Source organism: Lolium rigidum, chromosome 5 (assembly GCF_022539505.1).
Source record: "Lolium rigidum isolate FL_2022 chromosome 5, APGP_CSIRO_Lrig_0.1, whole genome shotgun sequence".
Lineage (NCBI taxonomy): Eukaryota > Viridiplantae > Streptophyta > Magnoliopsida > Poales > Poaceae > Lolium > Lolium rigidum.
The window spans coordinates 60,809,416-60,826,254 of NC_061512.1; the positions used below are offsets into that span (position 1 = coordinate 60,809,416).

At 41.9% G+C, this 16,839-nt stretch overlaps 2 protein-coding genes across 3 annotated transcripts; one reads left to right on the forward strand and one right to left on the reverse strand.

The window, feature by feature from the left end:
* The first annotated feature begins 3,989 nt into the window (after positions 1-3,989).
* On the forward strand, positions 3,990-9,904 carry LOC124653240 (diaminopimelate epimerase, chloroplastic). Of its 2 annotated transcripts, XM_047192304.1 has the most exons (11): positions 3,990-4,141; positions 4,275-4,442; positions 5,262-5,332; positions 5,825-5,882; positions 6,813-6,992; positions 7,626-7,710; positions 7,788-7,847; positions 8,052-8,125; positions 8,198-8,314; positions 9,327-9,375; positions 9,568-9,904. In XM_047192304.1, exons 1-9 carry the CDS (start codon positions 4,028-4,030, stop codon positions 8,312-8,314), a joined length of 927 nt encoding a protein of 308 aa, XP_047048260.1. In that variant the 5' UTR covers positions 3,990-4,027; the 3' UTR covers positions 9,327-9,375; positions 9,568-9,904. The 2 variants fall into 2 exon arrangements, with proteins under 2 accessions (XP_047048260.1, XP_047048262.1); XM_047192306.1 differs by lacking the exon at positions 9,327-9,375.
* Positions 9,905-12,744: 2,840 nt separating this feature from the next.
* On the reverse strand, positions 12,745-14,198 carry LOC124654035 (myb-related protein MYBAS2). The gene is made up of 3 exons (XM_047193068.1): positions 13,815-14,198; positions 13,559-13,688; positions 12,745-13,474 (listed from the first exon to the last, which is right to left on the reverse strand). Exons 1-3 carry the CDS (start codon positions 13,933-13,935, stop codon positions 13,009-13,011), a joined length of 717 nt encoding a protein of 238 aa, XP_047049024.1. The 5' UTR covers positions 13,936-14,198; the 3' UTR covers positions 12,745-13,008.
* Between the last annotated feature and the right edge of the window lie 2,641 nt (positions 14,199-16,839).

Consider the following 16,839-nt stretch of genomic DNA (forward strand, 5'->3'; position numbering starts at 1 on the left):
ATAAAAAATCGGCCAGTAAAAAAAATTCTCATGATGTACAGCCGATGCACAGCCATCGACTCTAGTACAAATTACACAGGATCTACCAGCTGCGTGTCCCAGACGCGGATTTCGACCAAGCCGGTCTTCAGCTCAGCTTCAAGGCCTTCTGCTTCTTCGAGGGAGTGAACAATGAGAGCTTCTTCAGCTATCAATGAGCTGATTTTGTTGCCCGAACCTTCTCTTCGAGGACCTCCAACCCTTTGCTCAAGGTCGCCAGTTCAGCAGCGCTGTCAGAGGTATCAGTTGGCGTACAAGGCAGCCTTTTGCTCATTAAGCCGTTGGTGTTTCGTCTGCAATATCGGCTTTCGACGGAAGAAAAGGTGATCGGCTCTGGTGTATCTACTATCGGCTTGGCCAAGTTGGCCACCTTCTCGCCTACACTCGTAGGAATGGCTAGGACCAGAGTGGCCGACCTTTTCTTGGAAGCCGATGGTGGCAAGTCCGGCTGGCTCGCGTAGTGGTTTTCTCGGATTTGCTCGAGCTCGGGTCCATTTGTCCGAACTGTGCGTCCTCACCGCTATTCTCGCCTTGGCCGAGGCTCGGGGGCAGCTGATCCGGTAGATGCTCTGTTTTTAGAAGCCGATTGGGGTGTCATCGGCTGGCCTCGCGTCATAACCTTCTTCAAAGATGGTGAGTTCTTGCGGAAGAGGATCATCGGAGGCGATGGGAGGAATTTAAGGGCTCTCTTGAAGGCATGGGTCTTCCACATTGTCCACCAGATCTCAAAGTCATCAGTCGAAGAGGTGAAGGATAAATTGTGAAGTACCGATGCGTTGCCATCGGCTCATTGAGCATTGGCTAAGTGGACGGCAAAGTCAGTATGAGGGGAAATCGGCTAAATTCGCATAAAGGAAATCGGCAAAATCAAATTGAGGGAAATTCTTCATTGATAATGGGATTTCTTACATAAAGAGCTGATTGCTCTCAAAAGGAAGTATCAGGGGATACATTGCCCCATCTAATACTACTGATCCTATGCTAAGGGTCCTATCTATGGGCCGTCGCTGCCCTCGTCGTCGCCGTCATCGCCGCTGTCGGCGCTACTCCCGGCGGGCTCGTCGTCGGCTGGCTGCGGCGGCCGCCGGCGAGGGCCCTCGTTGTCCTCGTCTTCCTCGTCAGCGTCGTCGTCGTCGCTGTCGAAGTCGCTGAGGTTCCCCGGCCAGGGGCAGAAGCTCTTGGCCGGCGGTTCATCGGAGGAGGTGTCGTCCTCCTCCTCCTTCTCCTCCTCCTCCGCCTCCTCCTCCTCTTCGGAGGAGGTGAAGTCATCCCAGGAGAAGCGATCGTCATCGCTCTCCTCCTCCGTTTCCCCGTCGGCAAGGAAGCGGAGGTCACTTTCCCCGTCGGTCGAGGACTTGTCGTCCTCAGACCAGACGGAGAAGTCGTGACTGGACTCGTCCCCGTCTTCGATGGCGCGGCGAATGTTGGCCTCGTGGGCCTCCTCCGGGTCCCACTCCGGCGTCGGCTCGCGGGAGGGGGAGGAGTGGGTGGAAAGACCCGACGAGGCAGAGGAGGAAGAAGACATGGTGGCAGAGGAGGGCTTTTGGAGTGCTAATGCGAAGGGGATGAAGAAGCGAACTGTTTGGAGCGGTTAAATAAAAGGGGATATGGTGGAGATTCAATGCCACAGCAGTTTCCGAGGAAGTGGTGCCCAAAGAAAATTTTTTTTGCCAGGTCACGCGGAGAAGCGGAGGAGGCAAGGCATCATGATGATGGTACTGCGACGGTTCTGCTCTGCCACGACATGACCCGACGAAGAAAAAACAGAGTGATTTTGGAATTGTCATTTCCAAAACCAGGGGGGCATGTGTTATCACCAGAATTTGACCGGATCAGAGTTGAGCCGCGATTAAAGATGGGCTTGAAGAATATACATAGAAGATATACATGAATCGGCCTTGTATACAAAGTTTGGGCTAGTTTGCCCGTGTATCTGTAATATAGTAGGATACGTATCGGTTAGATAGAGTTTGGCTCGTGCACGGTTGGGATTATTCCCACGTTAGAAAGTCTACGGACTATAAATATGTATCTAGGGTTTCTGAAATAAACAACAATCACGTTCACCACAAACCAATCTAGGCGCATCGCCAACTCCCTTGTCTCGAGGGTTTTCTTCCGGGTAAGTATCATGCTGCCTAGATCGCATCTTGCGATCTAGGCGAGTACACGTTTATTCGTTGTTCATGCGTTGCTCGTCGCTGAAGCCTTGTTGATGGCGAGCAACGTAGTTATCATAGATGTGTTAGGGTTAGCATTGCTTCATCGTATCATATGCTTTCGTCCGTGCAACCCTTAGACGTCTAGCCGCCCTTACACCTATCTTAGGTGTAAGGGCGGCACCCCGCTTGATCATTATTTAGTAGATCCGATCTGTTATGATTGCTCCTTGTTCTTCAAGGATTAGTTTAATATCTGCATAGTTAGGCCTTACAAACGGGTTGAAGGATCCAGTGGCACGTAGGGTGTAATTTGCTAGCCCTAGACAAGATGTTCCGGGGATCAACTTCATGTTGGTTTTTAGGCCTTGTCTAGGGTCAGTTTATGATCACCGTGCGTGGCCGCCAGGCTCAATCACGCGTAGGATGTTCCGATTATGTGGTGAAAACCCTAAATCGTAGTAGGTCGTTTTAGCTTTACATTGATCAAGCAGGACCACCATGCGATCGTACACCTCGTACGAATCATGGGTGGATCGGCTCTTTGAGCCGATTCACAGGACAACCTGAGAGCCGATCGAGGCTCGTATTTAATGTTTACGTGTATGCCATGCGAGAAACTAAGCGAGGCAAATCCATCACCTTCCCGACCTGGTATAGGTCGGGTGGCACGCCCTGCACCGAGCATCGGACGTGCGTGCCGAGTCTTTGCGGGCCGTCGCTCGAGGGACCAGGGCCAGCCGCAGTCCTGGGAGCCTCCCGGCTCTACTCTGTTGCCCGTCGCTGCTTGCCGGTGGGTTTCTGACCGCAACAATTATAAAAAGGAAAAGATGCGCAAGATATTGTTTGAATAAAAAACATGTTGTTTCCCCGCAAAAAAAAAGACGCGCAAGACATGGCGTCTAATAATGGAGTTGGTTCAACATAAATGATTCTTCATGGTTACCGGTGACCGATACCAAAGCTCTTTCCCGTGAGCGTCACTGGTAAGCGATAATGTATTATGCGTGACCTACGAAACCCTTTGCTTCAGAGTTCAGTCACGTCAACACTCAACACCCAGTCACCACCCGACTAGGGATGGCAATGGGTACCTATGATCCGCGTACCAGCCGGGTAAAAACCCAATAAGAGTACGGGTATGGGATAAAATGTTACCCATGAGTTTGTAAATGGAAAAATATCATGCCCATCGGGTAGAGTGGGTACGGGTATAAAATCATAGAACCCATCTAAAATTAACAAGTGGGCCATTGAAATATTGTAAACTGCTTAATTTTTCTCTTGTGCATTCATGTTGCTGGGCTGATGTTCACGCTTTCCGGTCTCACAATCATTGGTAGGTTAGTGAGGATTATACCACTATTTAGGATCGCTTCACCTTCTGTCATATTTTGTATATCAATTTGATGTGCTGTAAGCGCGGGTATTTTTAAAGGTGACGGGTATGGGAAAAATTATACCCATTAACGGGTAAGATTAAAGGTGACGGGTACGGGTATAAGATGACTCTACCCGTATCCATACCCTGTGGGTGCCATCCCTACACCCGACACGCAGATAATCCTGCCTCGTCAACCTAGCTGATCGTCGCCTCTATGACAGTGGGGCCAACCGAAAGCTTCCCCGTCATAGGCCGGACAGCGACATCGACCCTCCCCCAAATCCCTCCCGCTCTCGCATTCGTCGCCATGTCGCCCGCCGCCGCCGCCGCCGCCCGAGCCACATCCTTCGCCGCCACCTTCTCCGCATCCACCACCCCCTCCTCGCGCGGCCTCCTCCGCCGCCCGTTCCCCGGGACCCCGCCCCCCCGCCGCGCCATCGCCTCGATGGCCGTGTCCGCTCCCAGGTCGGCGGCCGCCGCCTCGTTCCTCGAGCGTCGGGAGTCCGAGCGCGCGCTCCACTTCGTCAAGTACCAGGGCCTCGGCAACGACTTCATCATGGTACGCCCTGTTCTCTTCCGGCTATTTTTTTGTTCTGTCTTGTTAGGGATTTCGTGCTGTCTCCGCTGTTTTAGATGCTGTGTTTACATTACTTGCTGCTGCTGCTGCTGATGATTACCGTCTTGATTTGTAGGTGGACAACAGGGACTCGGCTGTGCCCAAGGTGACGCCGGAGGAGGCGGCTAAGATGTGCGACCGGAACTTCGGTATCGGTGCTGACGGCGTCATCTTCGTCATGCCCGGGGTCAATGGTGCAGACTACACTATGAGGATTTTCAACTCTGACGGTAGTGAGCCGGAGGTGAGCCACTGGTGGAAACGGGTTTTTCAGCCTTATGTTTTATCTGTAGTGATTTGGAATCCTTGGTGGAAATGCTGAACACTTAAGCTATCATAATGTTAGCACAACACTAGTCCCGCCTGAATAGTCTCTGCTGTGACATCCGTGCTGACATACAAGATAACTGACGAGCAGTGATAGGAGGGAACATTGTAGGGTTCATAGAGATGATCGTGTGAAGTGCTGATAAGGGTCTGTACACATAATAGATCATAGAGATATCTGTACGAGTCTACTGTCCACATAATAGATCACATTGATGAGCGTCTGAAGTGCAGATCGCGTCTGTACACTATGCAGTATGGTGATCGTGTATTCCAGGATCATTCATGGTATTCCACATATTCTTTTAGAAAATAGAAGATATATCACCCGGTCACCCCTATGGTTAGCTACTCCATTTCCTGGCGCTAGACTTTCTGCTGATCGCAGCCAATTGATACATGAGCATGGTGCCTGCATAAGAGAATGGGTCTTTGTGTGGATGTTCTAAGTTTTTACTAGATTGTTAGCTTGATAACTGTAAAGGTTTGGATGTGTCCTTATATTTTCAGTCCTATTACCTGAAGCGGCACTTTGGTCCAAGACTATGTACCATGCCAAGTAGCTGTCTTCAAGAGGGAATTAGAGTTGTCATATGTTTGTTTTCCTTTAGCCGTTCACTTGTTCTACATTCTTTTTTGTCGCATATTGTTAGTAAGAAACTGTTTACTATGAATCTTGTTAGCGTGAGTTGTTTTTGTACATATTCCTTATCCATTGTGTAATTTTTTGTTGTAGATGTGTGGTAATGGAGTTCGTTGCTTCGCTCGTTTTATAGCTGAGCTTGAAAATCTACAAGGAACACATAGGTACAAATTCATGCGTGATCTTTTTCAGTATCCTTAACTTTATATAAATAGTAAAAGTAGGAGTAAAAACATAATCCCTCGTCATGAATATATGACATTTCAGAATTTAGACATTGACATGGTCTCCTCTATGCATCTTTGACCATTATTTTTTGTAGACACATGTTAGTAGAAACTAATGAAAATATTTAAAAAATCTAGTGGTACAGTTTCTACTTTACCAGTTGTACCTATTACTGTTAGTAGTCAAAGTTAGTAAAGTTTGACTGCACGCTTTCTAGGAAGTCATCTTTGTTTTTTGAATAGTCAGTAGAAAGTTCCGCCTGCACATTTCATCTGTTTATCCAAAACTTATGTAAATCTCATTTAATCTTTATGTAGTTATTGACTTATTGTTGGACTGCATCTTACAGTGGTTACTGGAAATTTTATGGTATATATAGATAATCTTTTCTTTTCAATGGCCCCTAAAGTTGCATTCTCGTATTTCAGCTTTAAAATTCATACTGGTGCTGGATTAATCATTCCTGAAATACAAAATGATGGCAAGGTAAATACCTTTTAGTTTGTCTAGTCATTAACTCATGTTTATAGCTAAATTTCTAAGGCATACACCTCCATAGTTTGACATCCGCTTTACCCAATCATGAGCAAAGGTAAACAATTTTTTTTTATCTCTTGCTAACCTGCTAAGGTTTGTTCCTGGTTCTGCAACTGATTTCGGGAACATTCTTAATCTGTCTCAACTCATACACCTATTGCAATTTCTCAACAACATGAAAATTTGTGCTAATATCGAAGAACCTGATTAAGTTTTCACAATTTCAGCACATATGCCAGAGGAAGCTAGTTAAGTCATAGGAATCGTACTGCACCACTAGCTACAATTTGCACAATTTCAGCGTGTTTGCAATAAATATGATTAAGTTTCACAAGAAGCATTTTGTTCTTCTGGTCAACTTGCACAATTTCAGTATGCTCGCAAGAAAACTCAATCATCTACTCGTCCGTTCCAAAATAATTGAAATTCCTGCTTTATCCTAAGTCAAACTACTTTAAGTTTGACCAAACTTATAGAAAAATATATGAGTATATAGAACGCTAATTTAGTTTTATTAGATTCAATATACACTATATGGATTGGATGTTGTAAATATTGCCAATGGTTTTTTAAAAATCCGGTCAAACTTAGAAAAGTTTGACTTAGGATTAGGACAAAACTAGATCTTCAATTATTTTGGAACAGAGGGAGTAGTAAGCATGCCATAATGCTTGTCTTAACTATTTCCGAGGGCAAATTTCTTTGGTATTTTCGGCTGCTAAATCCCATGGCTTCTTTGTTGGCTCCAATAGCCTAAAGAGTATTCCCTTCGTACCAACCCTGAATCATCAATTCACTCATTCTTGTTGATATGGTTACCTCCCAACTCGTATATCGTTGATATAGTCATATGTTCTGATACACTCATCTTGTTTGCAGGTGAAGGTAGATATGGGTCAGCCTATCCTTAATGGACCAGATGTTCCCACAAAACTGTCATCTACCAAGAACGAAGCTGTTGTTCAAGCTGAAATGGTAATTGATGGGTTAACATGGTATGTAACCTGTGTTAGCATGGGCAATCCTCACTGTGTCACATTTGGTGCGAAAGAGCTAAAGGTAATAGACTTGAAAGTTCAAATTGCTGGCTCAGAAATGTATTTATGCTTACCAAATTTCATCTCTGCATGTTATAACTCCAAAAGCAATATGACCAAGATATTCTCGTTTTATCTTACTCAACAATTTAATCATTCTCGCATGTGTGTTTGCTTAGGCCCAAAGGTCTACAGTTTGGATCAACTTCATGAGTTTTAGTCCTACAACTGTTGCTGTTCTGTATACCAGATGTTTGGAATTTGAACATGTTAGTTATTATAACTAGTGGGTCGGTGTGGTTTCTTTACGGAAACACTAGGGATGGACAAATTGTCTTTGTATCTGTCTTATTCATTAATGTCTAGTATTTTTCTGCCACTTCAATTTTTTTGTTTTGCAATATCTATGCTGTATGTTTTGGGGCAGCAAGTTAATTTACTTAAGATACACATTGTTACTGTTCATTTTGAGGTCAACTTTTGCATATATTGGTAACAATTTGCTATATGAATCTGACTGCTGCAAATTTTGCCACAAGGGAAGAGACTGCTACCTTGGTTGAACTGTACTTGCTAACAATCATATTTGCATTAGCCTACAACCCTACATGAGTTGTCCACGTTATAGCTGACTCTTTTCTTGGCTGGACCACAGGATCTGCATGTTGATGATTGGAATCTTAGTGACGTTGGACCTAAATTTGAGCATCATGATATGTTTCCTGCTCGGACCAACACAGGTTACTTTTTATTTTGAGACCTCTATATGCTTCAATGTAAACACCCTTGCATTTATTAAATATGTTTCCTTCTGCAGAATTTGTACAGGTCTTGTCTCGCTCACACCTCAAAATGCGAGTTTGGGAGCGTGGTGCTGGTATAATTGCTGTTCCCTTGATATAGGATATGCATTTATTTTTATGTGTTAAGGATGGTGTACATTTTTTGATCCTTCAAAACATTAACCCATAATGTAAATAGATTGATTATATGTATGGTTTTCAGTGCGATACCCTTTTACCTCCAGGTATTTCTTATAAGTAGTGGATATATGAAATAAACTCTGTGATTTTGACTGTAGGAGCAACTCTTGCTTGTGGGACTGGTGCTTGTGCGGTTGTTGTTGCAGCTGTTCTTGAGGGCCGAGCTGAACGGGTCTGTGCATTTTCTTTTCGCTGTCAATTTTATCTCTACTGTACCTTATTTGCTATTTTTTTTGTGTTACAGAAATGTGTAGTTGATTTGCCTGGTGGGCCATTGGAAATTGAGTGGAGAGAGGACAACAATCATGTTTACATGACTGGTCCTGCCGAGGCTGTCTTTTATGGATCCTTTGTTCACTAGGTCAGTTTGTGGGTAGCTGCCTTCTGAGGGCCTAAGATTTCATAATATATTGATCATATTATGACCTGTAATTTTATTGCCATCATAATCAGCCCCACATTTTGGTTCTGTTTTGCTAGGACCGTCTGAATGGCAAGACTATTTTGCGTCTTCGTAGTGAATCTGTTACTATCTTGAAGTTCATGTGTGTTGATTTAATTGAACATTATACTTCTGGTGTTTTTTCTCGATTAGTATGTGTTTGTGAGAAAACATTCCTGGACCATAACTAGAAAACATCATTAGGGCAACACCAAATTTGAAAGGGAAGTCACAGTTTAGCAGTTATACGTGACAGTAGTTACAGTTAGGAAGAACAGGAGAATTTCGAAACCTGTAAACTCCAGAAGGAATATGCAATTACAATAGGGTCTTCCTTTACTGTGCTCGTCAGAATAATAGATGCTTCCATCAAGGACTATCCATAATACACTTGTTTGGCTTTTCTTTTTTGAGAAAGTAGGGTATGGAGCCTTACCATTAATATGTTCTTACTCCCTCCGGTCTCAATTAATCGACGCGGAGATCAGCATCCTTGCATGCAAATTGTGTACTGTTCCGCATTGATTAATTCGGACTGGAGCTAGTACTAAGTATAAATCACTTGTTTATGACTGTTGCTAAGCCATTCTTATTTTTCACAGTTAATATGTGGATTTCTCACTTTATTATATGTGTGCACTGTATTCTCAGGAAACTGTTTTCTTTGTATGCAAGTGGTAAGCATGCTGTATTGCTTGCCAGTAAGTTGAAAAGCGACATTTGTAATGCCATGCGCATGTTAGTACTTATTTAAGTTAGATGAAGATCTTTCTGTGACCTATATTTAACACAATATACATAATTCATTATTTCACAAATCCTTCTTTAAACCATGATAGTATTGCACCATTATTTCATCAACTAGTTGACCTATGTATTTGTACAAAGTCTTAGCAAATATTTCCAACATAAGTTGCCAAACTTTTTTTAGGTACGGAGAGTGGAGATGGAAGAGTTTGACAAACTTGGAGCCTGAAAATGTTAGTACTTATTTAAGTTAGATGAAGATCTTTATGTGACCTATATTTAACACAATATACATAATTCATTATTTCACAAATCCTTCTTTAAACCATGATACTATTGCACCATTATTTCATCAACTAGTTGACCTATGTATTTGTACAAAGTCATAGCAAATATTTTCAACGTAACTTGCCAAACTTTTTTAGGTACGGAGAGTGGAGATGGAAGAGTTTGGCAAACTTGGAGCCTGAAAAATCAATTATAAGGTCTATCAAACCACCGTCCTGGTACCAGTGCCACTCCATTTCTTAATAAAGGCTATGCTACAGGCAAAAATGGGAACACTGGGCAGCACTAGGGGCCCCATTTGAAGCATTCTAGGCGTTTTTTTACTTAACCTTTTGTACTCCTTATGTCCTTCACTCTATCAGTGGTAGAACCCCTTGTGAATTATGGATCTGTCCAGCTTGTGCTCTGTATGCTTGGCTTAATATTGTTGTCTACAAATTTATGTTGATTTACTGAAAAATGGTTTTGCTTGTACCTGTTAGTTGGTGAGATTGATGTTGTTTAGTTTGACATTTTCTGAAAACTTCTTCGAGAACTGATTTTGTACATGCAAGGGTGGGTGCCTGAGTTTAGTGTTTTGGTACTTGTGCATCTTGAAAAATTATCAAAAAAATCATAGATCATGCGAATCTGCACAAGATCATGCCAAGATATGGTAAATATACCCTGGACAAAAAAGACAGATGATTCAATTTATTTTGTGAACAGTGCAACGGGATTTATCATGCCACTTGTCTTCTTTGCACGGGATATATTTGTATGATTTTTTGCTGACCCACATGTTCTAATATAATATAACTCTATGTGAGTTTTTGAAGATGCACAAGTACATAAATCCCAAACTCAAGAACCCACCTGCATGGACATTTGCCTTCACCAATTTCTTTATGCTAATGGATTCTGATTTCCAACAGCGTGAGTTATTTTTCATTGTAAATTCACAACTACAACTGTTTTAATAGGATAGTTAACTGAATTAGTATAGTAGTTACATGACTGTCCCTACTGACATTTCAACTTTCAAGTATCCAAGAGCTAACTTTTGACGAAAAGCAAGTACCCTGTACCCTGCATATATGTGAAAAAAATTCCACAGAAACCAAGAACTGTGGCTATGTCCAGAAAGATGGAAGAAATTACACCATATAAGTTGGTAAATTTATTGTCCTATTTTTAGTTTGATGTATTTCCATTTGAAGATAATGGTGATACTAGGATCTATTTGCTGCTTGCTGCTGGGAATGGCTTTCCATGTATTATATATGGATTCCATGTTTTTTTTATGTCTCTTTTGTACATTTTACTTAATACCACCCATGCATCATATCTTTGCACTTTAGTGATCAAATTTTAATAGTTATGTGATCTTTCAGATTTTGCTTCTCGCAGAAAAATCTTGACACGTGTTGGCCCTTTGGTTATCTGTTTTGAACTTTTAATTACGAGTACAAGATTTACAAACTTTTTTTGTTAGACACGTTAGAGAACTGAAAGGTTGAGAAAAACTGCAAATACACTATGATCAGGATTTATCCTGTCGATTCTCTCTCAGTTTTATGGCAGTGGTGTTCTTTGTCTTTATTCTTGTCCGAAGTACTTTCCTGGCCATGCTAAATCACTAACAATTCATCCTATCTCCATCAATGCTACCCCAGTGTAGATTTTTCTGGAGGCACCATAGGACATTAATGGTTGGGTCCAGGTGGTTAAGCACTAGGGTTTTTGAGGAGTCTGTTTCAGTAAAGTAGAGGTTACAAAGTTCTCAATACATTCCACGCATAACCACATTCTAATTCCCCTATCACAGTGGAAAATTTGCTTTCCTGCACGCGTAACCTACAAGGCCTGCTAAATAAATTAGTAGAAACTTAACTTTGATGAAACAAAAGAACTGGATTCTAATGCTAATCGGCTAATCCTTTTTACTTCCTCTATACATCCCAATTTAGACAAATCCAAGACATTCTTTTATGGACGGAGGGAGTACTAAAGAAGTAAAGGAAAAAAAACAATAAAAGACAGCGCACTCAATCTTTACTTAACCTTTCATTTTTTTGCAGGCTATAGATCTTGATAATCATATAGCATTATGAAAGGGTGTGGCTAAATCTGTAGAAGTGAAAGAGTGTGGCTAGGAGATGATGTGCCAATTGTAGCGCATTCTCTAAAGAAACCTGCAGTTCCTGCTTGCTAGTTGCTCTTTATGGTGTGTTTCAGAAGCTTCCTTTGGGCTAGATTTGGCATGCCTAGATCAAAAGGTTTTACTTTCATTTCAAACTACAAGGCCAATTCACACCATTTTGGCCAAATGTGGCAAACTTTGGCTAGCAGTTGGTCATGTGAAAACTAAGAGTATGTATACTTGTATGGTTGACCATAGTACTAAACTGGTAACATTGTAGTTAATACTAATGTACTGCAACACAATGTAGATATATCATGAAAATGCATCCTGAAGGACAAAAAATATGGGCCTTTTACTTGATTGGAGGGGGAAGTACTATCTTTGACTATAACATTCATAGACTTTCTGCCTGTTCCTTTCATGTAGAATAGATGGGTAAGCATTAATTTCCTGAAACATTGTTTTAAGGTGAATCTGCTTCAGCTTTATTTAACTGCTATTCTTCACATTTTTGGCCATGTGAATAAATCAACTTTTTGTGTGCTTTGTGTGCATTATTTGTGAGAATTTGCTAGTTTATCTTTGTTTCCTGTGTTTCATCAACCATGAATTCTGAAATCGGCTTCTCCAGCTCTCAACTTGTTCATGTGCACGAAGGATTAAGATATAAATTTGTACTTAAATAAAAATTTCTGAATGCACAGCTAGGTTTATGAAGCACTTTTAAATATGTACTTGGGATTTTCTATAAATTGAAAGCTCATGTTTGTCAAAGTTATTCTTATGTCTCGTTTTCTCTTCCATAGATCCAAATCCAGTTCTATAGTTATGTGTTGCCATAGTTTTCCCAGTATTTTTTTTCCTTGAGGTGTTCGCAGACTCGCGGCTCCTGACTCTTGAGAGCTATGCCTTTTTTTGCCTATCGCTTGACTTGCAAGTTGCTACTGCCTACTATGGAAGTATGCAGTATCATAGCTAGAATCTTGTTCGAGATGACTTCTCTTCAGTTAATAGCAAAGCTATCTTCTGTGGCTTTACCAGCATTCTTTCACATATTTGTACTATATTTTCAGTAGGACCAGCACAATCTTCAGCTTAGATACAACCTTGCTGGACCCAACCTGTAGAAAGCATTTAAGTCAATAAAAGACCTGCTAATTCTATTGCATACATACAAGCATTAGGAAAGTTTCACAAGAGATAGCTGATTATATTGAGCTGATTGCGAATACAGTGTGAAAGTGCCCCTGCATTGCATATGTCAAGGGCCAAGTTGACATAAGCTGTCTTGCACACTAGATACTACTACACAGTACATAGATATATAAAACATGCGCACACCTGCAAAGCTTGCTAGATATATATTTTTAGATCCATGCTAATTGTCTTTTCTACAAAAGCATTTCACTTCTGCTAGGTAGCAAGTAACCTAGTGATCACCCAATATATAGCTTCAATAGCATGGACCCATTCCTTTACTATAACCAAATTGCGGTGCCATCTTTATCTCATCATCCATCTTCAAGTGTTCTTCAGGGCAGTAGTGATCCCACAACGGAGATGGTAGCAGAGGGCCAGAGAGGCTGCTGTATGCACTATCCTTCCCATTATGAAAGCTTGGTGCTGATGGTGCCTCGATTTCCATCCATATCTGATCCATGAGGTATCCATCCATGTCAGCAGGCGTGCCCTTCAGGATGCTTGTGATGCAGCTACTGCCACCATGGAGCTCCTGTTCATCTATTCCAAGGATTGATGGCGTCTCTGGATGGCAGGATTGGTATGTCAGTGAAGATGAAGATGACGAGGGTGACATGTTCTTCTTTCTCTCCTGTGCTTTCTTCCTCATGTGTGTCCTCCAGTAGTTCTTGATCTCATTGTCAGTACGCCCTGGCAACCTCCGTGCTATCCTGGACCACCTATTGAAGAACCACCAAATATGTTATTCATAGTAGCAGAGGAGGGCTATCACTCTTTTAGTTAGATTGTTATTTGGATCAAACCTGTTTCCCCATCTAGCATGGAGCTCGAGGATGAGGCGTTCTTCATGGGGAGTCATGCGTCCACGCTTAAGGCCTGGGTGGAGGTAATTGACCCATCGGAGACGGCAGCTCTTTCCTGTGCGGTTGAGGCCTGCATGGTCATTATGAGGGTGAAGCAAGAAGAAAGTCGATTAGAGAATGTGACATTTCTTGTTGCGACTTAGCGCAAAATATATCGATATAGCTACCTAATTTTTGGATCCCCCACCCCTCAAACCTGATACTTTGGCAACGAAATCCCAACGACGTTCACCGAACAAACGGACAGTGCATACCAGTTGCAGGTCCTCCTGCTCTGTCCACGGCCCTTTGCGTGTCTCTTCTCTTACTGTCACCATATCAAGAGATATAACCACAGTATCCTAACGCTGCTCACTCCTACCTTGTATCGGCTGGGAGCCAGTCTTCTTGCTCTTCTTTCTTTGCGTGCTTGTGGGCTCCAGTTTCAGGATGAGAACCTTGATGAACTCCAGTTCTGTTTGGGAGAAGAAGACTGAAGAAGAGAGCTAGTAGGGAGAAAAGGAAGATGAACTTAGTTGCCCAAGGGTCGGGTGACTTTTGCCTCTCATTTATAGGCAAGTGAAGGAGCTATTGGTCACTTGGGGTCACGTGATCTGTTGGGTGTGATTTGGAGCTCCTCTAAGGAACCTATATTCCATCATTTGGGTTGTCCTCAGATTCTAACTTATAAAGGTACCTTTTGAATGGCTCATGCTGCACAAATTATATTGCAACCTCTTAGGTGTGTGTGTTATGATGTTTGCTTTATTTGTGTATGGATTTCGTTGGTGCGAGTGGTATATGCTTTCTTAGTGTTTACAAGTTAAACATGAATGCTGATGCATGAAAAAAGTGAACTGTTGTTAATATCGGGCATGGCTTTCAAGTTTATAAAATTCATTTTTTTTAAGTGGCTGAAATTTCTCAGCTTTAGTCATGCCTTCTAGAGGTATAGTTTTAAATCACCATTATTCATTATTTTGAGTATCAAGACTCAAGAACAACCTTCTGGTGACTGTTTAGCTATCAAGTCAATTAATACTAGTACCGGACTGGCCTGTAGACAAAGTACTGGCTAGTTTAAATGAATTCATTTGCTGTTTGGTGATATCCGTCTTGTTTACTTTTAAACTTTAACATAAAATCTGTTCTTTGCATAAATAAGTCAGCAAGTATTTACTGATTCATACCAGTACTAACTTGAAACCTCTACCAGTCTGCTAGCCAGAACTTCCTATTTTTGCTTAATGTCAGGCTACTTTGTGCAAAACATGGTGATCCTGAAGGCATAGGCTGCTGCTTTCTTGGTTCCTTTTCTTCTTCTTTAATGGGAATATATGGGAGGTGTTTCCTTTTTGTTTCACGAGAAAGAGAAGTGGTTGTGCTTATCAACTTTTTTGTGCTTTCATAGACCATGATGCATAGAACTATAATTACCTTCTTGGTGACTGGTCTGAGAATTAGACCTAAAATTGCAATTTAACTGGCTGGATATCTGATGCTCCTGATATACAAGATTTTATTTGTGTTTGCAAAAAGGCTGGGCAGATTCACTCATGTTTGGCAGTTTAATGGTGTGAAAAGTTTTTTTCATGAAAATGCAAAAGCCAATAGATGGATATCTTTGGTCATAAATCAATTATTTCTGTAATGTGTTTGCTGCTGCACACCATGCACATCACATTTACCTAGATAGAGCTGAATCCTGGAAATTACTAATGCATGATGGTCCGTCCCTAAGCAGGGAACTGCTGATTGCTGGAGTGCTGGGAGAAACGCAAGCAGTAAGCAGCCTAGTCATTTTCTTGTTTTAGCTGAAATCATTTACTCCCTCCGTTCCATAATTCTTGTCGCAGATTCGGATGTATCTATTCACAAAATATGTCTAGATAAATCCAAATTTGCGACAAGAATTATGGAACGGAGGGAGTACTACTTTCAATTAATCGGTGAGTATGCCGGAGTAATTTAGAATGAAAATTGTTACTTTTGCTGTAGATGAAACGGCAAGCGTATTCTAGAATTTTACCTCCTGCTTACCATTGGAAATGGGAATCTTCGTAAAGTCTCTATCTGGTTCCCTCCGTTTTCTTTTTCTGTCCTGATATGAAAAGTATTAACCTTTTTGTCAGCCATTATCATTGGCACGGAGGACACCATCCCTCCTTTTTTGTCAGCCATCATCACAGGCTCGGAAAAAAGATGTTACAAGTTGATATCATAGGCATACCCCAGCACACACCTACTACTGCTGCTGAGTGCCTGTACAAACCTGTCCTTGTAAGAAGAGTGTCCCTCTAGAGCTGTTTGAGCCGCTGAAAGCAAAAGCTTTTTTGTGAATTCGCAGTCATAAGCTGACCTTAGCTTTGGACGGATGTTTCATCGTTGTGCCGCTAATCGTACAACTGAAACGATGTACAATGTCATGTAAGTTTCAAACATCCTATGTCATGTAAGTTTCAAACATCCTTTTGAATGCTTCGGCGGGTGCCGTCAGGTCAACTTGTGCATGCTCCATTAGCTAACCTTAAGTTACTTTCAAAATATCTATGGTTCCTTTGCTTGCTATATTAAGAAGTTTCAAACATCCTTTTGAATGTTTCGGCAAGTGCTGTCAGGTCAACTGGTGCATGCTCCATTAGGTAACCTTAAGTTACTTTCAAAATATGGTTCCTTTGCTTGCTATATTAAGGAGTTTCAGACATCCTTTTGAATGTTTCGGCAAGTGCTGTCAGGTCAACTTGTGCATGCTCCATTAGCTAACCTTAAGTTACTTTCAAAATATGGTTTGCTTTCGTTGCTATATTAAGAAATATCTGGACCCTAGGACACGTGTTATACTGCAAACACGCGAAGCGATTGATTAGTGACCGGGATGTTAGGGCATGCTGCTCCTTTTTTTTTGCATGGCATTGCGATATGCTTATGTATGCTTAACCACAATCCTGGATCATCCATCACGCTATAAGTGTTCTGTTATTTTGCTGCCATCATCCATATGCTGATGTTTGCTTATCATGCTTAGTTTTTTGCCTGCATCACGCACGAGAAGAGTGTTCTGGAGGATCGACCACCTCTCCAGAGCACGCAGGCAGTAGGGCCACAAGAAATTATTTGATCTACGGGGACCTAACTTCTCCATTACTGTGCTCAATTGTTTGTTTCTCCCTGAAAAAGTCTGCTTAACAGAAGGGAAATGATTTCCTGGCGCCAAAAAAGTCGTGGAAGAAGCTCTGATCTGA